This window comes from Manis javanica, chromosome 2 (genome assembly GCF_040802235.1).
Source record: "Manis javanica isolate MJ-LG chromosome 2, MJ_LKY, whole genome shotgun sequence".
In the NCBI taxonomy this organism is placed as follows: domain Eukaryota; kingdom Metazoa; phylum Chordata; class Mammalia; order Pholidota; family Manidae; genus Manis; species Manis javanica.
The window spans coordinates 90138963-90161706 of record NC_133157.1 but is presented as its reverse complement, the minus strand read 5'-3'; the positions used below and the strand labels follow the sequence as shown (position 1 = coordinate 90161706).

Here is a 22744-nt window from a genome sequence, read left to right as displayed (position 1 = left end):
AACTGGGGAGGATGGGTGGGCAGGGGGGTTTAAGGTGGGGGAAGTAGAAGGGGGGTATTAAGATTAGCATGCATGGGGGGGAGGGAGAAAGGGGAGGGTGGGCTGCACAACACAGAGAGGACAAGTAGTGATTCTACATTTTGCTATGCTGATGGACAGTGACCGTAATGTGTTTTTTAGGGGGGACCTGATATAGGGGAGAGCATAGTAAACATAGTATTCTTCATGTAAGTGTAGATTAAAGATTAAAAAAGAAAGAAAGAAAGAAAGAAAGAAAAGTGTGATTACTCCTTGACAGGATAAAACAATTGGTAAATCAAAGATTAACGCATGCTTTAAATATCCTTAATGTTGATCACTTAAAGGGTGTCAGATGATCAGCTATGGAGGTACTTTTTTCTGATAATATTCCTTTCTCTTAATTAAAATAAAAACATAAAATAAAATAAAAAAATAAAAATTAAAAAAAAAAGCAGTTCCTGTGTGCTGACCTCCAATGAGTTCTACATAGTGGTATAGAGGGCATGTCAAAGTATGGGCAAAGGGTCTGTTTGTTTCTATGCAGAAGATCAAGGCCTAGCTTGGCTACCCAGAAAATGAACTTAGATACGATATGAGGAGGAGCTTCCGGCATCAGCACTCTCTGGAGGACTCGTGCCGGGGGATGATCATCAAAAAGCCTTCGCAGGGATCCAGGCGATGCTGCAGTTGTGGCTGTGTCCACCCCACCGTTTCCTGGACTTGCCATTGGAATGAGGAGGGAGGTGTCTAGGCTGGCATGTGCATACAGTGAGACAACGAATTTGACCAGATCTGTACTGTTGGAACTCAACCAGGAGTTGGGAGGGGTGCAAGTTGTAGCACTCCAAAATCTTATGACTATAGACCATCTACGGTTAAAAGAACATATGGGATGTGAACAGATCCCAGAAATGGGTTGTTTTAATTTGTCTGATTTCTCTCAGACTGTTCAAGTACAGTTGGACAATATCCATCATATCATAGACTAATTTTCACAAATGCCTAGGGTGCCTAAATGGTTTTCTTGGCTTCACTGGAGATGGATGGTAATTATAGATTTGCTTTGTTTATGTCAATGTATTCCTATTATGCTAATATGTGTGCACAAGTTAGTTAGTAGTTTAAAACCTATACATACTTAAGGTACTCTACAAGAAGATATGTCAAAGAAATAATCAATCCTCCCATGTTTTCTTCCATATGCTACCTCTATAGCTTTTCTTCTTCCTTCCTAATTACAACCCTTAAGTAGAATTTGTGCCTCATATCAAATTTACCGAGTATCATAATTCCTTCAGGTGGTAAAGGTACCTCGAGACAAGTGCTGGGCATAGAAGCCACAGGGCATAAATCTGCAAAGAAGTAAAAAGCTAACCTTTTCAAACAATATGGCTTCTCTCTCACTTACCAACTTTACATTTCCCTATGGCCCCGGAAGATGACTGGTTAGCCAGAGACTGATAAGATTCCTCAAGAGAGGAACAACCTAAGACAGGCACAGTCGCAGGGGGGCTATCAGGTGAGAAATTGGGGAACAACAGTGGTGAAGCTTAGAACCTCACCCGCCCTGTGTTGAGAGAAAGCTTCTGCATCCATGGATGTTTTATTGCCCTTGGCCAGCTCAGATTAGCACATAGTCTACAGGCACACACCTGATCATCTACAATTGCTCTCTTACAACACTAAACTATGTTTTCTACCTTTATCTTGCATCTACCTACCACTTCAGCAGTTTATTAAAAATAAAAATAATAATAATAATAAAGGGAGAAATGTGGGATCCACATATAAATCAAGTATGAAAATCAAACGAATATTCATATTTGACCTGATTGTTTATAGTTCATAATGCGTGATCAGAACCGAAAGTTTCTGTGATGACTGCCCTTGTACTGTTCACCATGTAAGAACTTATTCACTATGTAAGAATTCGTTCACTATGTAAGAACTTGTTCGTTATGCTTCAGAAGATTGGAGACTGATGAGAACTAGGCTTGAGATGGATTAATGATTTTGCATTGAGCATTGACCCCCCTATACAGAATTTTATTTTTGTTAACAACCATTTGATCAATAAATATGAGAGATGCCCTCTAAAAAAAAAAAAAAAAAATGGGCAGAGTATATGAACACTTCTCTGTCGAAGAAATTCAGATGGCCAATAGGCACATGAAAAGATGCTCCACATCATTAATTATCAGGAAAATGCAAATTAAAACCACAATGAGATATAATCTCACAATGGTTAGGTTGGCCAAATTCCAAAAGACAAGAAAACAAATGCTGGCGAAGATGTGGAGAAAGCGGAACCCTCCTACACTGCTGGTAGGAATGTAAGCTAGTTCAACCATTGTGGAAAGCAATATGGAGGTTTCTCAAAAAACTAAAAATAGAAATACAATTTGACCTGGCAATTCAACTCATAGGAATTCATCCAAAGACAACAAGTTCTCAGATTCAAAAAGACATATGCATCCCTATTTTTATTACAGCACTATTTACAATAGTCAAGATACGGAAGCGACTCAAGTGTCCATCAGCAGATGAATGGATAAAGAATATGTGGTACATTTACACAATGGAAGGCTCTTCAGCCGTAAGAAACAAATCCTACCATTTGCAACAACATGGATAGAGCTGGAGGGTATTATGCTCAGTGAAATAAGTCAGGCGGAGAAAGACAAATACCAAGTGATTTCCCCCATATGTGGAGTATAACAACAAAGCAAAACTGAAGGAACAAAACAGCAGCAGACTCACAGACTCCAAGAAGGGACTAGTGCATAGCAAAGGAGAGTGGGGGGAGGATGGGAGAACTGGATTGAGGGGTATTATGATTAGTCCACATGGTGTGGGGGGGATCCTGGGGAACACAGTGTAGCACAGAGAACACAAGTAGTGACTCTGTGGCATCTTACTACACTGATGGACAGTGGCTGCAATGGGGTATGGGGTGGGGACTGGATAACATGGGTGAATGTAGTAACCACATTGTTTCTCATGTGAAACCTTCATAAGAGTGTATATCAATGATACCTTAAAAGAAAAAGGACAGCGGGGACCAGATAACATCATCTGGATGAATGGAAAATTGGCTAAGGTCTCTCTGACAGAGTGAATAGAGTTGGAAAGAAGGACCTATAGGGCCCAGGAGGGTACAGAACCCTGTGGGACTGGATGGTGGGGGAGGGGCTGTGGTCCAGCCTGCTTCTCCCCTGTCCCCTCCCCCACTCACAGGAGCCCGTTGTCTCTCTGAAAAGCGTTCTGGCTACCTGGCTTAGCTCCAGCTCAACCTCCTGGGTGACTGACACCATCATTGGCATCCAGTGTGGACTGGGGCTCCTCCTCCTGTCATTCCCCTTCCTCCCAAGTGATCCATCCTCACCACCACCTAGAAAACACGGAAACATCAGGAAGGTAAGGAGCCCTTGGCCCAGACCAGACAGAATGTGAGTCTCTCTATGATTACTTCTGCTTCTTGGAGTCAGCTGTAGAGGCTCCTGGGATGGGAAAGAAGAGAACATCTTTTCTCAGGAAGGAATCCAAGATCCTCCTTCTAGGCATAAGCCAGGCCAGGCATGAGTTCCAGTAGGAGGATCTCTCCCAAGATCCCAGACAGAAGCCAGGTGGGGTAAAGGGCTCCAGGCCTAAGTTCCAAACCCAGGGGCCAGCGGCTGAGGCTGAGATCCTAAGAATTTGATGCCTGAGGTAGGACAGGCCCCTGAGCACTGATCCACCAGCTGCCTTCCTGGGGCAGGGGTCTGGGGCAAGGCTTCATCCAGGCTGACCCGAGGGCAGTGCTGAGCCTGCAGCACCTCTGAGCAGGGGCTGCAGTGGGGCCCAGGCCTCGGGAGGCAGCGTGCGGACTGACGGAGCTCAGAGGGGCCTGTGGGTCTGAGCACGTGTGTGTTTCTTGAGCACAGAAATACACTGACCCAAGAAAGCCAGGGCGGGTCTCACATAAGAAGTCCTTCTTTACATTCTTCAAGGAAGGAAAAGGGAAAATGTTTTTATCTATGTTACAAATGAGTACAAGGACAGGAAACCTCGGGGCCTGTTGGGTAAATGTAGAAAGTCATGTGTATAGACACCGAGCCTCTGCAGCTTGTCTATGGAGGTGAGTGGGACTTGGTCCCAGCCTGTCATGCTTTTGGTCCCTCAGCATCACCTGGAGCCAAACGGAAAGAGAAATTATGAAAAAAGAAGTGAATCTCTGAAAGGTGAGCTTCTGTCACCGGCCCTGCCCACCCGAGTCAGCCTGTCTCTCTCCCGCTGGAGGGCCCAGCTCCAGGACACCCCCAAGGAGGCCAGCAGCAGGGCCTGTCCCTCAGGAAAGGGAGCCCTCATGGGTGGGGGTGGGGAAATCTTGGGTGGATGATCAGAACCCAGACACGCCCCAGATTCTGTGCTGAACAAAGCTGCGAGGGGCTGGAAATGGGTGTCACCCAGCATGGACGGGGTGGGCTGGAGTGGACCAAGAGTGCTCGGATTGGGAAGGGGGGACTCCAGGTCCACGTGTGGTGAAGGTGTTTTAACTTTCCTCAGGTGCCTCTGTGAGGTGGCCCTTGCCATGCCTCCCCCAGAGGGTGGCTGTGAGGGCTGCAGAGGGTAATGGATGTAGAAGCAGTTTGCAAATGACAAAGCATTCCCCGTCATGAGTCTTGCTATCGCCATCAGGGATCCTGTGGCCTTGGACACCGAGGCTTAGGCTCCAGACTCTAAGCTCCCCAATGTCTTCCCTAAAGGAATGTAGCACTCAGGCTCCTATAAGACCCCTAGGTCCCTGCCTTCCCCACCATGACTCCGTCTTTTGCTTTCCAGCTTGGAGAGAAATCTTTCATAACCTGAAAGAGATTAAGGATCTGTTACTTCTTCTGAGAAGGCAAAGAATCTTCCCCTTCTCCTCTGGGTCCTCCTTCCTCCCATAGGCAGCCTGGGACTGATCTGGTGGGGGAGACGTGGGGACAGGTGTGACTACAGACCTGGGGGACAGCACGAGCACTGTGCAGACAGCCTGGGACCTGCAGGGCCATGGGCTTCAGGTGCCCAGCCCTGCCTGGCCTGCTCGGGCCCCCTGGCCCTGACTGCTCCTGGCTGCAGCTCTCGCCTCCTGTCTTCTGCAGCCACATGAGGAGGCTCCCTGACAATGGTGACTCTCAGATGTTACTTCAAGCCCACCCCAGTGAGGGGTCCGAAGCAGAGCCTGCGGGAGCCCTCTGGCCATGCGGGGAGCCTGTGGGCAGTACTGCTCCTGCCCTGTGCCCTTCGGTGTCCTTGCCTCCTCTGGCCACATATTCTCCACCTCTGGCCTCCAGCAGCTCACCAGGCCTGCTGACGACCTCAGTTTCTATCCATTCAGACTCATCCTGGAGTGACTCTCAGCCACCAGAGCCTTTCCTACCTAAGTATTCCCCTGCCCCACCAAATCCTACAGATTCAGAGCCTTGCCCTCCACCTCCAATGGCCTCCTTTGTCCCACCATGAAACTCCACTCTGACTCCCACTCAGTGTGATTCAATGGCACTCTGGCAGTTCAGGTGCCCATCAAGGACACTGCCAGAGAAAGAGCTGTGTGAGGATATGGGGCATAGTGTGTGGAGGATCCTACAAGAGCCGTGTGGGGGCTCAGCCAGCTCCCCAGCGAAGGTTCCAGGAGTGAACTCTGTGGAGCCAGAAAGAGGCTTGATGAGGTCTTCCACAAGGGGCCTGGACAAGATGTGTCCAGAAAAGATCCTGAGTGCCCATGTGGGCAGGAAGTTGGGGCAGAGCAGCGAGGGTCAGACTCCTGGGGGTGTTCATCCTTCCAGGTTTGCTGTCAGCCAGGCCTTGGACCCTTCTGCAGAATCACTCACTCACAGGGAAGCCAGGAATCCAGCACCCTCCAAGGGTCAGAGACCCGACATGAACATCTCCCAAGGGGTCACCATCTTCAGTCCACCTACACAAGAGAATCTGGGGACAGATATTACAAGGCTTCAGGCGAGGCATAGGTGGTGCCCACCCCTCAAGATCCTTAAGGTCATAAACCTGTTTGAGTCAAAAAAGGCTCAACCCTCACCTCTTCTCTGCTCCCCCTGTACCTGCTCAGCTACCTGTGTACCTGGGGCCCAGCTAAATAAGTTTTCCAGCTCTTGGAAAAACCTCAGCCTCCCCTGGGAGAGAAGGTAATAAAGAAAGAGGTGATTCCCAGCCCACTGAGTCCCCTCCCCGCCCCCTCACCTATGAATGAGGGGATACAGAAGGCCCTGGGAGAGACCCCACCTGGCAATGGCCACGCATCCTTAGAGGCCCCTCTGACCATGCAGGGGAGCAGGCTGCCTGCTCAGACCTCCACGTGTGTGTCTGTGGGCAGAATCTGGCACAGCGAGATGGTCATGGGGGACCACAGAGCCAGCCTGGAGCTGAGCCCAGTTGCAGCCATGGCCAGGAGTGAGCCAAGTGGGGAGAGGAGAAGCCAGGCTGCAGGAGATTCCCACTGCAGGGTCACAGCATTGGAGGGCAGCACTGGGTCCCAGTCCTCAAGTGCTCATGAGGATGGGGGGTCAGTGGTGGCTGAGGAGGCCTCTGCTTGGAAAGCCACCTTGGAATCCAGTGTGCCGGCCCACTCCCAAATGACCAGGGTGGATCTGAGGAGCTCAGGGACTCCAGGGACAAGTAAAATCCCAACACTGCCAAGTGCAAAGCATGTGATTCAAGATCCGGAAGAGCCACGCCTTGATGTACAACACAGAGACTCTGGGCTCCACGAGAAGGTGGAGTCTGAGAAGCGGCCTCTGGACAGCAGCCCCGGGGAGCTTCTTCAGGACTGCGATGCTCACGCGCTCCTTCAGCACCGCCACTCACCGGCATTTCTTGCAGACAGCAAAGCTTCTCAGATATCTCTGTGTGACTCCTGGAGCACATCCAGTGGGGACACGTCAGCTGCGCATGTGTCAGGTGACGTCATGTTCAGTGGATGGGCCCCACAGCAGAGCAGCTGGGGGCTGAATGGGTCCTGGAGACCAGAGGAGCAAGACAAGAGCCAGAGCAAGATGTTTGTCCCTGCTGGTGAGGAAAAGGCCTGTAGGAGGTCCGACCAAGGACAGCATGGAAGAGAATTAGCAGAACCGAGGGCCTCCCAGGACAATGGGATGTTAAAGAATAAGGATAAGGAAACAGTAGAGTCCATAAGAAGCAAGTCCTGCCAGCTCGGACAGAAGGAGGAACAGGCTCCTCCAGAAAGCCACTTCACAAAAGAGAGACAACACTTTCTGCAGGGGATTTTCTCCAGTAAAGTTCCCCAGCAAAAAGGCAGGCCTCCGTCAGCCACTGCCCAGAGCCAGGGACAACACAACAGCAGATCTGTTCCAGACAGCAGGGCTGCCAGGGCTCAGGGGATCGCGACAGCCATGGGGCAGATCCCAGAGGAGAGAATCACACTTCAACATGGACGTCCTCCCTCGGAGTTAAATTGGCACAAAGGGCAATTCCAGGCTCCAGCAGGAGAATATGGTGCCACAGACTTTTCGTACCACAGGCTTCTCTCCTATGAAGAGCAAGGGAGAGTGACGAGAGAGGAAGCCTGCAGTCTCCAAGCCACCCTGAAGGGCCACAGCAGTCCTGGCAAGAGCAGGCAGGCCAGTGACAAGGATGACAGCAGGGCCTTCCCACCCCGTGAGCTGGGGTGCCCAGCCAGGCCCAGCCAGCAGGGGCCAAGGGCGGCAGGTGCCTCGGCCTGTACCCACCACCACCCAAGGCTGTGTGTGATTCAGAATTATGTGTCACCTGTTCAGCTAGTGCAGCATTCACTTGCGTTTCCTGGGCGGACAACTTTTCTTCAAGAAAAGACCCATACGGTGCAGAGAAATACTGTTTTTTCTAACGTCAGTACATCTTCTAGTTGCTCATGGATCCTTCCTACCTCAACTTCCATCATTTCCCCAAATACATGTTTTTCTCATGAGAGGTGGTGGCTTCTGTCTGTGTCCTGCTGTGGGAGGGGAAGGAGTCAGGGTCCGCTCTTCCCACATCCCCACCATGGCTTCCTGAGAGATGGAAAGGGAGGTTGAGGATGTCTGTGGCATGGCATGCCCACCTGTGCCCCTTGCCCTCGATGCACCTTAGGTTTCCATGAGAGCCCCATTACAAAGCAAACAAAAGTACTGTGGACTTGTCAAGATGAGGAAAACCTGTAAGGTGCCCCCGAACCCCAGGATCTGGCTCAGCCGGCCCACTGCTTGCTCTCTACCTTGAACTTGTGCAGCTGTGAGGGAGCTATTTACAGAAGCCAAATTCCCCATAGGCTCCAGAAAGTACTTGACAAGTTCCCGTCAGAGTGCCAAGGGGTGCCCAGGGCAGTGCCTGCCTGAGAGCAGAGGCGCAGGAAACCTTCCCCACCCAGACCCCTCTGTGGGGAGTAGCTGACACCTGCCCAGGCAGCCCCTGTTGTCCTGATGAAGCCGGAGCTGCTGTGGGCTGGGCTCCCTCTAGCTCAGCATTCCCCTCCCTCCACCTTTCTCCCACTCAGGAGCAGCAGAAAGAGGATGCACTCCGGGCTCTGAGGGTGCACGAGTAGGGTGCACAGTGGTCTTGAGGAGCTGGTCCACACCTTTCCTTCTGGGGAATCAGGGATCAAGGCTGGTGTGACCTGTGCACAGTCACCATCTGAAGGTGGACCCTGAACCTTTGGGGAACAGGGGAGGATGGATTCGAAATGGCACGGTGCACCCCCCAACTGTGCAGGGACCAAGGAGCCCTGGAGACCCACCACCCTCACAAGCCCAGAGGGGAGGAGCAGCTCAGGGCCCATGGCTCCTGCATGGTAGTCCACCCCAGGGCCTCCACCCACACCAGCCCATGGAGCCCAAGAGCTGCCACGGGGACCTGTGACAGAGAGCCAGGCTCACACAGGCAGGGAAGCTTGACTTTCCCACAGTATATTGAATAAACCTGCACAGGGCTGGGGTCCTTGAGACTGACTCAGGGTCTGTGACCATTACTTCCACACGTGGCCCAAGAAAGGCTCCCAGAGGACATTAAAGGGTGAGAGACTGGCCTGGGGTCCCACAGCAATGCTTGCCTGTCTCCCAGTGCTGCCCAACCCAGGGCTCAGAGGGGGAAGAGGCCATCACACAGGATCTGCTGCACAACAGGCTGGAAATGACCTGTCCAGGATGAGGGCGCAGTCCAGGATGGCCCACTGTGTGCTCTGCTCCAGCCTACAGCCCGCCACCCTGGCCGGTCCCCATGGGAAAGCTGGAGCCATCTCAACTTTGAGCCACATGCAGGGCACGCAGTGGGCCAGCTACAGGGCCACCCCCAGGGGTGGGTCCTGCTCCAGGAGCCCTGATGCAGGAACCATGGACCACCCTGGCCCCGTTCCTGTCAGGACCCCCTGACCCCATGTGGGCCGGGGTGGAGGAGTCAAATGGGTGCAGATGCTGGTGCTGCATTGTCCCCTGGAGCCAAGTCCTGCCTCTGCTTGCAGCTCCCCGGCTCCTCCAGGGGCCCCCCAGGAGAGCCCAGCCAGGGCTTGTGGGACTGGGATCCTGGGCAGAGAGACCCCACCTCGGGTCAGGTGAGGGGCACAGAGGGGACCCCAAGGCTTGGGAGTGACTCTCCATCATCTCGCTGTGTCTGGCTCAGGCTTGGCCCAGGGAGGGGTCCTGGGTTTTGTGGGGAAGGTGAGGGGAGTGCAGTCTGTGCCCAAGCCTCAAAGCAGCAGGGAATTTATATTGTGAAGGAGCCAAAGGAGCACCTTTGTAATTGTTTATCAGTGATTTTAGACTGGTGAATGATTTCTGAAAATCTGTATTTCTCTTACCTTTCATTCCAGTAGACAACTTTTTGCATATCAAGGACTAATTGCTGTTGACTTAAATGGCCTAAAGAAAAAGCAGCTCACTAGAGGATACAAAGTTAGTTATTTAAGGCCATAAAATTTCTAACTTGATGAACTTTTTTCTGTGTTGCTTAAATAAATTAAAAATAGCATATGTAAAAATAGGAGTTTTTTCTGTTTTTCTTTTTAGAGAAAACTGAAAGATGACACTTGGAAAGCAGATGACCTGAGAAGACACCTTTGGGTAATGCGCATACAGAACTGAGCTGGGGTCTCTGGGGCCGGGCTGGCTTCTTGGGTGGTGGTACCCATGTCGCACTGCACAGCTGCACCTGCATGTGGCTCATTTCAGAGACAAAGCCCTGAAAGTGGTGGGACCAGGTTTCCCAGCCCAGGCTGCATCCCACCTTCATGGTTGGGTTTCTGTTGTGGTTCAGAATTTGGGCTGTGTGTGTAAGAGAGAGTGTGTGCCTCTGTGTATGTGTGTGTCTGTGTGCAGATGTGCATGCATGTGTGGTATGTGCTTCCATATGTGTGTACATGTGTAGCATGTGCATTTATCTGGTCTGTGTATGTGTACATGCATGTGTATAGTGTGTATAGTCTCTGTGCGTATGTATACATGTGTGGTATGTGCATTTGTGTGGTTTCCATGTGTATATATGCATTTGTGTGTGTATGTTTATATGTGTGGTGCGCACATTTGTGTGTGGTCTCTGCATACACATGTTTGCACATGTATGAGGTCTCTGGCTGTACATGTACATATATATTGTGGTCTCTGTGTGTATGTGTGTGAGTACATTTGTCTGTGTGGTCGTGTGTGTGCGCGCATGTGTGGAGGGGGCTTGCAGTTGGGATGGAGGCTTCCTAGGAGTTTTATAAAGAGGATCTTTGCTCCTTGAGTGGGACCCAGGCAGTTCATGTCTCAGATTTAAAGCCCAGCCCAGTGTACCCTTCCTTTTCTTTTTAACCAGTGTGGAATTTTAGATTTGATTTGCCAACAGGCATGAGGGTCTGCTAAGTGGGTGCCATGGTCAGCCGTAGAAATGCTACATCTGAACCCCTTTCTGTTGATTCTGAAAGGCTTGGTCCAGGCCCGCCTTGCTGGGCTGGCACACGGGGTTGGGGGGCTGTCCCTGGGTGTGACTGTTAGGGCCTGTTTCCTGCTCAGAGCACACCACCAGGTGGTCCCACAGAGGAGGAGCACGGGGAATGGAAGCTGTCCAAGGAGTCAGGAGCAGACTCCCCCGGGTGCAGAGAGCACAAGCCCCAGGAGGGGATGGCTGGGCAGGAAGGCCATGGTGCCAGGGAGCAGGCTTGTGGCGAGGGGCACAGGGACAAGCAACGGGAGAGGAGAAAGAACACCTGGGGGTGGTACAGAGAGAGGCTGAGAGAGAAGTCTCGGGAGCAGGAGGCAGGAAAGCCCCAGAGCCGAGGAAAAGACAGGGACAAAGGCAAGGGGCACCAGGCCCAGAGGCCAGAGCTCCGGCAGACGGCTGCCCCCCACAGCCTGCAGGCGACAGCTCCTGGAGAGAGTGGAGTACAGGGTGCTGTCAGGTGCGTGCGCAGCAGGGCCTGGGGTGGGACAGGGGCCTGTCCTCGGGGGCCACGGGCGTGTCCTGGGGGGACCTAGGTGCTGGCAGGCGGTGTGCAGCTCGTGCATGTCATCCTCTGCATTTTCCCGTGAAGTAAAGGGCTCACAGTTTGGGGGCACTTCCTCTTTTCTAATGTTCACTCGTTTTGTTTTGTTTTCTCTGGTGCTTTTCATAAATGTCCAAGTTCTGAGTTTGAAGCTGTGGCCCTTTTGAGTTTCACTGTTGTTTTCTTTTTGCTATTTTAAAAACTCACTTCATTCAATGAAAGCAGTAACATTTCTCCTTATTTACTAGAGTTTTGCTATTGAAACATTTCAGTTTTATTATCAATAAATGTCAACCCACAGTGTAAATAAAAATAATGCTCTTTGATAAAAAGAATTCATCAGAAGTACCATTTTTATTTCAGCGTTATTTAATTATTATATTTATCCAAATTCTTAGGAACTCTAAGGAAAAGGTGCATATCTTTTCCCCCCCATAATGGAAATATCTTATTAGTTTATTATTATATAAATAGTATATTCTTCTTATAAAAAATGTGAACTAGCCAACTTCAAAAGAAGAGGAATATAGGAGAAGAAATTGTAGCAGCTCTTGGTGTCCTGGGGAGCCAGGAGGGCCTGGATGTGGGCGTGGCCGTTCCCTGGTGCCCACCACTCCCTCCTGCTGCTGGGGCGTCACACGCCTCTGCAGACAGCCCACGGGGAGGCTGGGAGCGTCGCCTTGTGTTTCTGCTGGGTGGGGTGTATTTTAACTGCTGGTTAGCAGGTTACCTGCCACTCATTAAGTCTAACAGCAGCTACCTTACTGTCCATTGCCTCTTTTTAGGGTCATTATTTTGGGGTTCTTCATATTTATTTTCAATGGAATCTAGTTTGTCCTCAGAACATTATTTTCCGATCACCTCCTGATCTTGTTTCTCCCATGCACTATCCAGAGGGATGCACTGGGAAGATCGTGCACTTAGACCCCGACATCCCTTCCTCCTTCCTGGCTGCTCTTGTGTCTCCCTCATCCCCTCTGCATCTCCCCTGTTCTGCACCACCTCTGTAGCTGCTCTCTGCCTTGGTGAATGTGTCCAGTCTCATGGTTTTAAATACCATTATCTGTTCCTGATTTCCAAGTTTTGATTCCCAGCTGGGCCTCATCCCTATCTGGGCTTGTATGTCCTCCTGTACTTGCTCTCTGATAATGTTGCAAACTTAATGCCCTTCAAGCTGAACTTCTGGGAGCTCTGAGACACTTGCTTCTCACAGCCTTCCCCGTCTCAGCAGACAGCACCTGTGTCCTTCCCTTCCTCAGGTGGGAAAACCTGGGAATCACCCCAACCCTATTCTGTCTCTCCACCCCATTTTTTGATCCCTGGTACTCCTGGTTATTAGAAGAGTGGTCAACGCTCAGTCAACGTTTTTTGAATGAAAGAACTTTGTTTCAGTGATCTTTGAATGTTTAATTTTGTCCTCATCTTTAAAAATATTGATTCTCTCAGTTTAAGCCTAATGACTTTTTTTGCATATTTGAAAGTACAGGCTGAGTTTCCATCATTGGGTGGTACTGTGGGTGTCAGCAGTGGTCAAGTATGGCTCTCCTGGGTCCCTCCTGGCAGGGAGAAAGGGGAGACTGCAGGTGGGGCCTTGGGCCCCCCTCCTGCCATGTCCTCAGCAGTGGGCTCCAGAGTGCCTGCCTGTGTGCTCCATGCTTGTCCCTGTGTCGTGTCCACAGCCGCAGTGTGGTGACAGTGAAGACAACCCTCTTAAGTACTGGCTTTATAAAGAAGAAGGTGAGAAAACACATAGGAAGCAGAAAGAGCCAGATAGAGAAAAGAAGCATCAAGAAAAAAGCAGCACAAGGGAAAGAAGAGAAAAGTATCCAAAAGGAAAAAGCAATTCATTCCCTGACAAGGAAGCAGCAGAGCAGAGTAGAGAGAAACGCCACAAGGAACGCTTCCACTTGGGTGATGAGAGTCACCGGGGCCACATGGACAGGAGACAGGCCCTTGGGAGAGGAACACAGGACAGGGAGCCCAAGGCACTGTTTTCTGATGATCACTGCCTTTGTGGTCACCCTGAGACCCAGAGGTCATCTTCATGCAGCCAAATGATCTGACTTGTCACCTAAAAGTAGTGGCCTTGGTAAAAATGTGATTCAAGTCTGTACTGTTGACCTTTGAGCAGCACCAGTTTGAACTGTATGGGTCCATTTATACACGGATTTTTAACTGGGGTGGGGCGCTCAGTGCCCATAACTCCTGTGTTGATCAAGGGTCAGCTGTACATGAAATCAATATGGGATAATTACTAACCTAGGGAATAGGCAGTCTAAGGGTGTAATGATATTACAGATGAACCTGCAACATATTCAGAAATCTATATAAAAATTTGAATTTAACATTAAAAAGGAAGCTGACATTTTTACAAGAGGAAATTAAGTAAATAATTCAGTAAAATGTTCACCAGAATTGGTAGTATGTTTGCAAAAAAAGAACACAAAATTTAAACTATTGATTTCAAAGGATCTAATTTTCCTCCATGTATACTTACATGATTACTGTAATTGCTTAATATTCTCCTATACTGATTTCAGTATCTTTGGTTCTCGTATACACTTTCTGCTGAGGTGTTTTTCCAGACTCTGAAGTGAAGCAATTCCTTTCTCCCCTTTTTTGTGTTGTTCCCTCAGGTGGAAGCTAAGCAAAGGGCAGGTCCCTTTTTTGTGTTGTTCCCTCAGGTGGAAGCTAAGCAAAGGGCAGGTCCTTGGGGGCAGAGACTGGCACCTCTGATTGGCCAGAGCTTGTCTGGGGAGGTATGTGCATTTCTGGATAATCTTTTGTTCTGTGCGCTGTTCCTCAGCACTGCACTGAGGTGCATATTGAGGGATTCTGGCTGTCTTTTCTGTCCCCCATGCAGCAGTTTCCCCTTCAGCGTGGAGACCCCCAGCTCCAGGGCAGATGTCACTCAGCTTTCTGTGGCTCAATGTCTTGAAGTGAGCTACTGGATGAAAATACATAGATTTATTAAAATGTTTTCCTTATGTCTCCCAATTTTTTGGTAAGTTCTAGAGTAATATTGCTCACTAGAATTTTAATGAGAACCTCGTTTGTAATTAATTTTCTAGCAGTCACATTAAAAATGTAAAAAAGAAATGATTAATTTTGATAACATATATAATCCAGTATTTCTGAAATATCCATTCAACATGTAATCATTAAAAGAAATTATCAGTGAGACATTTTACATTATTTTTTTCACTAGAGGGACAGAGTATGTGATGTATTTTTCCCTGAAAGATCCCAAAAGTGATCTTGAAGATATCAACAGCTCACATGGCTTTGATGAGGCCATGTTTTATAACATCAACACTGAATTTATCTTGGTTTAATTCTCCAGTATTTATGGATACAATAAGATTAGTTTTCTGGACACATGGAAGGAAGGCTTCATATTTTCTTTGTGGCAATGCACCATGCTATTTCCATCTTATGCACTGAGTAGCTGTGGGTAGTGATGTCTGAGTCCTGCCTTCCTGGTGCCAGTGACCCAGCAGGTTTGGCCACCAGCTCTTCCCTCCTGGTGCAGGTCATTTCAGCCTCTGCTCACTGGCACTGGAAGGAGGTATAGTCATCCCCGCCTTATCCATGGTTTCAGTTCTCATGTCAGCCATGGTCTGGAAGCCGACCTGTGGCCGTAGGTTGAAAGGTCTGCAGCAGCCTGACACAGTGGCACTGCACTCATGTCCTCCCCTTGCTACATCTCATCACGTGGGCCTTCACCACCTCGCATCCTCACAAGAAGTGTGATGCAGCACAGGGAGATGTTTAGAGGGACAGACCATATTCACATCACTATTATTACAGCATATTTTATAATTGTGCCACTTTATTATTAGTTACTGTTTATCTCTCACTGCCTCATTTATAAATTAAACCTTACAGGCCTATAATCATTTATACATAGGAAACAATAGTACACATCAACTTTGGGACTGTCCTTGGTTCAGACACCCACTGGAGTCTGGGACCTTGGCCCCTATAGTGAAAGGGGAACCTGTACCGCTGTTTGCCTACTTCTCTGAGTTGATGCTACTCACCCTAAGTCACCCCAAGTACGTCAGGCTGGGGCCCAAGTCCCTTGCCACCAAGGGCAGCGCCTGCCTGTGGGGAGCAGATGGGCTCTGGCCACCCTGGAGATACTCCCTCTGCTGGCTGAGCCTTGCTCTGCCCTCCAGACGGGCTCCTAGGGGAAGCCGGCTCAGAGGTGCAGATGCAAGGGAGAGCCTTTAACTTTGGCGTCCCCTCCAGATGAGCGTTTTGACTCGTGCTTCTGTGCTGTCCTCATACTGTCCAGCATACTTCTTCTGGGCAACAGGACTTAGTATGGAGGGAGGGGCAGATTTTAAATGGAACCCTGTTGGCACTTGTTCAGGATTCCTTGGCTGTGAAGGCTGTCTAGGTTGTCAGAAGCCATGGCCCTACTCTGCATGGACAGAGGGGAGCATTTTCAGAGGGCTTTGCAGGGACAAGGGTCAGACCGAGTGGCTGGCCAGGTTTCTCAGGTGTTGCTCTGCATTTAAATTGAAGAAGGTTATGAGAATGCAAGAAACTAAACAGATGTGATTCCGGCCATTGTCAGTGTGAAATAGTCCAGGTAATGGTAACTTTCAGAAATGCATGCCAAACTGCAGAGCTCAACGAAGTGGGCCTGTGCTCTTGTAGGAGGACTGCTGGTCATGGCAGCACTCCTCCCAAAGCCGTGCCAATGCCACCTTCCTGCCATCATCCACGGCCAGTTCCTGCTGCTAGGACGTGCCAGCTCACCACTCCCCCTGCCACCGGCACAGAGCCTGGCATGCCTCTGGGTGCCTCATTTGCTGCATGGATGCTGTCTGGGATGAAGGGGCCTGGGCAGCAGTCAGCAGTGAGTCTAATACTCCCATGTAGCATTTGAGCTGTTTCTCCTGTCAGTTGGCAGGCACCCTCCTGACCAGTGCAGCATGTGCAGTATGTGGCCCTCACTGTGTTGTATGGTGACTTTATATAACTGTGCCAAAAGGACCATTTTACAGGGCAGTTTTAACTATAAAGTATTTGCTCCAAATAATTCCCTGGCCCCCAGGTGGTGAGATGTCCCTGGTGGTCCCCTCAGTCCTGTGGTCGTGCAGGACCACGCTGCCACCTGGAAAGTCAGCACTGACTGTCCTTGTGAAGAGCACCCCGCCTTCTGTGCGGCAGACCTCCTTGATTCTGTGGCACTTTGCTGCACAGCCGGTCACAGGGGTCTCGAGATGGAAGATGGTGGGCTTAAGGCTCTGGCCTCTTGCCCAGCCCTGCCTCTCTTGGGTGTGCCTCTCCCACTTCCCTCTCACACATCACAGCCGAGCCCCCCAGCACTGCCCACCTCGCTCACCTCCCTATCCCTGTGTTGGTCCCCGCACTGACATCTACCTAGTTATGACCCTAGAAACCAGGGACTCGTTTCCTTCCGACCCCGACGCCCCATCAGCCTCGCTCCTCTGGGTGTTGCAGTGGCTGCTCCACCGGCCCGGCCAAGTCTGTCCTGCCTATGGTGCCAGAAGGTCCTGTTCACACGTGTTTGGTTCGCCCCTCATCCAGGATGAAACTGAGCAAACGGGTGCATTTGGGCCATCCACATGGGTAGGGAGCTGCTTAGGCTAAAAGTGAAAGTGGGTGTGGTGAGGATTCTTTCTGAAGGACGTCTCTGACCCCAAGTGAAGGAAAGAGGCCGTATGGGGATGGTGGGTAGAGGGGAGGGCAGGCCTGGTGAGAGGCTGCAGTACTAAGCCCATGTGGGGAGCGGGAAGCGGGAGGACTCCTGACATGTGCTGGTGAGACATGGAGGTGCCACATTGCCTTTAAGTAGGATGTGGAAGCATAGATGTAGGTAAGAGGAGGGGCAGCTTTTTGTGCAAAATACAAGTTTTCTTAACATACTTGGTTTCTGCTGCTCTCTTTGCCTGGAAACCTGGAATGTATTTCTCCTTGGTTTTCCTGGTCACCGCTTACTCACCCTGAAGACACAGACCAGGGTGGCCTTGGGGTGGGTGACCTGCACAGCCACCCCGCACCTCCAGAGCACCCCAAGCCCGCCTTCCCTGCAGGCTCACTGAGCCCCTCCTTTATCCCAGACCACAGGTGCTGACGCTGAGGCTGGGAGTAGATCAGCAATGAGCCAGGTGCACCCTGATGCCCAGGGGCAGGCCCAGATCTGAGCAGCCCATCTTGCTCTAAGTGACAAGGATGGAAACATGAGGACTTCACACATGAGCTTTTCAGTCACTGGGGCAGTTCAGACAGCCCTGTGCTGGTGTCCACTTTAGCACATATCTGTGTGTCTATTCTTGACAGTGTGGATGTGGGGATTTGTTCACGGGCAAGAAGGGAAGCCAGAGAGGCATGCTGGAAGTTTGGAATTTGTTCATAGAAATCATTTATTTGCCATTTATTTGTATTTTATTTATTTACATATATAAATTTTTTCTTCAGTTATCAGAATTATAGACTTTTTCAAAAAGGATGTGTTTATTAACTGTTTTCTCTTTTTGATCATATTTGTAAGTTAGCAAGGTGTTTCTTAAATAATTTGAAGTCAGGTTATATTAGTTTTATAAATACTTAACATTTTTAAATTAGCAACATCAAATGAATCTCAGAAAACATACTTTCCCAACCCATTTGCAAGATTCAAATTTATAATTGAATTTTTTGTTATATGCTTGATTTTTATCTCTAAGAAATTGAAAAGGACAACATTCATTTAGAAAATGCTGTAGCTGATGGATAGACAGTTAGTTTTGAACATGATTTTGAAGTATGTATAAAAGTTAAAATTTTTCTTGGCTTAAAAATAATTTGTTCTTAAAAATTGACGAGCATAGTAACTTAGTAGCTTATTTGTCTTTATTGTTATTCTTCATACCCCATATCTGTTTGATACAGGCCTTTTGCCTCTGAAACGTTTGCCACACCTGTCAACTCTTAACCAATATGATGCAATTAAATAATTTTACAATTTAACCCATTTCCAACTGTACTGCATTCAAACATACATATGAATATATACATGTATATGGGCATACACATGTGCATATGCATGTATGCACATGTTTGCATGTATATGTGTGTATATAGTATATACCATGTGTGTTTATATGTAGAGTATTAGTATTATGTGTGTGCATGTGTATATATGTATGTATACAGAACATGTATAGTGTGTATATGCATGTGTGTGTTTTTAGAGTATAGTGTGTGTATGTATGTATATAGAAGATGTGTATGTATAGTGTGCACATGTGTATATGTATGTATATAGAGCATATAGAGTGTATGTTCATGTGAGTATGTAGCATATGTATAGTGTGTATTCACATGTGTGTATGTATGTATATAGAGCATATATATATAGTGTGTGTGTATAGAGGATGTATAGAGAGTGTGCATGTGTGTATATGTAGTATATGTATAGTGTGTGCATGTGTGTATGTATATTGATAGCTTATATGTTTTGTGCATGCAGAGTATATATATTGTGTGTGTGCATATAGAGTACATACATAGTTTATATATTTATATGCACAGACACACTCTCAGCACAAAATTGGATATTATCATTACTAAGAGCTCTTAGTGTACATGGTTCTACATAGTGTGATTCCTTTTTAAAGAAAAAAATGAGTACACAGATTTATAATTCAGTGCCATTGAAATCAATAAGCTATAAAAAACTTTCTTAGCCACAGTGAGGACTTTGTCTATTTTAAATTATGATTTGTATGAGTATTCTTTGAAGGAACTTTGCTCTAACATTTCCAAGGTGTTGTTATCTTTTGTAGGACTATGAAGAGGACTTTGAGGTTTGTGATGGAGAGGATGACGATAGTGCTAATGAGCTAGAACCAAAAGAAAAAATAGAACTTCCTCCAGCCAGAAAAAAGGAGAGACAAGAAATTCAAAAAGCCATTAATGCAGAAAATGAGAGGATTAGAGAGTTGTCATTCAAGCTGTTTCAGAAGCAGGGTCTGATGGCAGGTGCAAGGGAATCCGGTATGCAAATCAGTATGGTGTTGTGTCCATGTGCCCAGACGGCACCAAGACCCCGCAGACGTGTGTCACAGGCGGGATCACTCTAGTCAGGTGGCGGATGTGTAAGCATTTCATGCCCCCATGACGACGCCATGCTAGGCACTCAGCAGACACTGATGACATGTGTGTTAGGGTCACTCAGAGATGAAGTGCAGCCAGCCTTCCTGCGGTGCCTGTGGCCAGGGCAGCTGTGAGCACTGTCGCCAGCCTGTGCAGCAGTGTGTCCTTGTGTCGTCAGCCGGTGCCATCTGCCCCACATGCTCTTGTTCTTTGATGCCACTGTCCTTAAGGTTCCCTCCTTGTCCACACGGGAAAGTGGCTCAGAAGTGCCAGCAGAGGGAGCCTTGTGGTGCAGCCATGGCCAAGGACCAGAAAAGACGGCCCCTCTGGCCTGTTCTCAGGAGCACTTCTGAGTGAGCCTTCTCTCTCAGGGATTTTTTTTTAATGAAATTAGAAATGTATTTTGCTCAGAAATTAATGGCATCTGGTTATGTTAAAATTACTTGCAGGAATTAGTAGTAAATATTTTAAAATCAGTTAAAGGAAAACTATGACATTCTTAGAAAAAATTATCACTAACAGTAGCACAGAAGGTCAAGTAGGACAACATTGAAAATATTGGGTAACATACAAGTTTAAATTATTAGTAGAATAATTAGTCACCAGTACAGTTAGTGTGATTAGTAATCAATGTGATGTGATAATCCAAAAGAAGGTCGGGCAGAGGGATTATTGGCTACTGCAGCAGAGGTTGGAACAGCTGGTGAGGGTGGATGTGTAGACAAGTGTCTAGACTTGTAGCTAAAAGATTCCCTTTCCTGATGGTGACATCCAGCAAGTGCTGCTCCCACGCCCTTCAGTCGTGACGGTGTGTGCAGGGAGGTTTCGGGCAACATTCCCAGCCCCGCCATGAAGTTGCTGAGAAGCGTACATGATTGGATTCCACATTCCTAGGTTCCTAGCCAAGCTCTGAATAACCTTTTCTTCTTGTTCATGTCCTGCCATTTGCTGGGCCTTGTGTCCTTGAAGAGCGTGAATTAACAAGATGAGAATCCCACCTCCCTGCACAGTATAAGGCACTGATTTTTTTAAGAGGGCCAGGGCTGTGCACTCGCTGCTGAGTGTGAGTGTGGAGCCAGCTCGGGTGCCACCTGCCATGGGAGGCAGTGGGGTGGTGCTGGAGGGTGCTGGTTCTGGTCCCTTATCTACAGATAGGGGGAGGGTCTTCAGGGCTGTGACCATGGGGCATGCAGGGTCAGGCGCACACTGAGCATGATGTGTTAACTGCTAGTTTGTTCACCGCCATGGCCTAGTAGGTGATAGAGTGCTCCTTGTCTACACCCTGTGTAGCCCACACCCTGCAACCCTCTGTGGTGGTTGGCCTGTTGGTTAAAGCTGCACCAGGAGGATAGAGTGCAGCTTCTCCCCCACCCAACTCGCCCCCTGCCCACGACAAAGTCTTTGGAAGAACCCATGCCTGCTCTCCTGTTTTCTGTCTGTGACGGAAACGACTGATTCAGTACAAACTCACATCTGCTTCTGTTTTTCAGCTATTTTGCATATTCATGTCCTGATGCCCTTACTAGAAGGTACATTTTTTGTAAGGGCTGGATGGGGAGACTGGGGTGGGAATTCTTAAATATTTCTAAAACTCTTAATCATGTGATTCACTTACACAGTAAATTTGGTTTTGTTGCCTCAAAGTTTTGGATGAAATTGGCAGAAGCAGGCCTGTTATGTGCTCGTGGCTGTCTAGTTGTGTGCAAAGGCCTTACTGAGATTATCATACATGCTTCTAATTGTTTTACTCTTGATTTGTTTTGATTGTTGAAAGAAATGTTTCAGTTTCCCAAAAAGCCTTTTATCTGTACAGATGCAAACAGTTCCCCTTCCAGAGCCCCTGTTTGTGGAATTTTTGTGGATTTTGCAACAGCCTTGCACAGTCAGAAGAGTCAGACTCAGGCCCTGAAGCAAAAATAGGTATATTGGGAAATTTGTGTAAAGCACAGTGGTGTTTTAATGTGCTTTTCTTCAATGTGGTTTAAAAACCAGGGCTTTTCACTCATTTGTGACTGGCTGTTGAGATGCACAGGCGCTTTACCTTGCGCTGTGTTCCTCTGGGCTGGGAAGCTGGGTGGGGGCTGTGCTCCAACCGACGTGCCCCTGGGAGGCGCCGTGCACTCACCACACCCAGAGCTGAGGCTGGACCCTGCAGGCATCCCCGTGTGTCGCTCTGCTAGGCTCAGCTCCGGCCACCCTCAGGTCACCCACAGCCGAGCACTGCTGCATGATTCTCAGACGAGGGGCTGGGGAGGACGAGTGGCTGCGAGCATTCCCGGGTCGTGCACCGTGTGCTCGCCCTGCCTTTGCCGGGCGCCCTGCCTCCCATGGACCGCGGGCCTCCTGTGGTCCTTCCACCCTGGTGTCTAGGTGAGGGAGGTGGGCTCAGGCCAGCCTCTGGGGAACGGCGGAGCTGATTTCTGAACCCAGGGCCACCAGGCATCCGAGCTGATAATTAATTACTCTAAATTTGGAAATGGAAAATTTTAGAAATTTGTAAGTCAGAGGACATGGTCTTAAGTCAAGGGTCCACCATATACATATTTAATCCAAGTAGTATTTAGGAGTAAATATGAAAATTAAACATTCATTTTTGAAGAGGGTTTAAAAATCCATCATACCGTCTAGCTCACTACTTGGCATTAGTAAGTACTCAGCAAGTTTTGCCAAATGAACAAATAAATCATTAATAATAAGAATATGAGGTTTTATAGTGTTTTCATTATATTTTGGGCCTCCTCTTCCTGTATGGCTGCATATTTTTTAACCTTATTCAAGTTTTAGAAACTACATACGGTTTACCTGGAAACAATCAGAGTTTACACCGTGAATTCCTCAGACAGATGTAAATACGACATGAAATGATATTTAAAAAATCAAGAATAAGATAACCACCAAATTCCATGTAGAGCCTGGCAGGGGGTTCTGGGGAGTAAGGGGGCCCCTCGTGGGCCTGGGTAGTGTGGAGTTCTCTGGTTCTGGGCCTCAGCACCTCGGACAGTCACTGTGTGAGGACCTGTGATGTGGAGTCTCTGCATGAGTCACTTCAGGTCAGAAATCCCAGTGACGATGGAAGACTGGAGGCAGGGGGCGGGGAAGATGGTGATGGTGGGCAGAGAGAAAGGCGGCAGCGGGGAAGGTAGT

General features: G+C 48.6%; 1 protein-coding gene across 1 annotated transcript in view; it reads left to right on the top strand.

Annotated features, from left to right (window-relative positions):
• Positions 1-6389: 6389 nt before the first annotated feature.
• Positions 6390-22744, top strand: part of LOC108399402 (cytoplasmic dynein 2 intermediate chain 1-like) — a 34541-nt gene continuing 18186 nt past the window's right edge. Inside the window, 6 exon segments of the mRNA XM_073220029.1 lie at positions 6390-7068; positions 9516-9577; positions 11016-11401; positions 13165-13222; positions 19291-19501; positions 21414-21516. Of these exon segments, the coding sequence (XP_073076130.1) occupies positions 6390-7068; positions 9516-9577; positions 11016-11401; positions 13165-13222; positions 19291-19501; positions 21414-21516 (1499 nt within the window).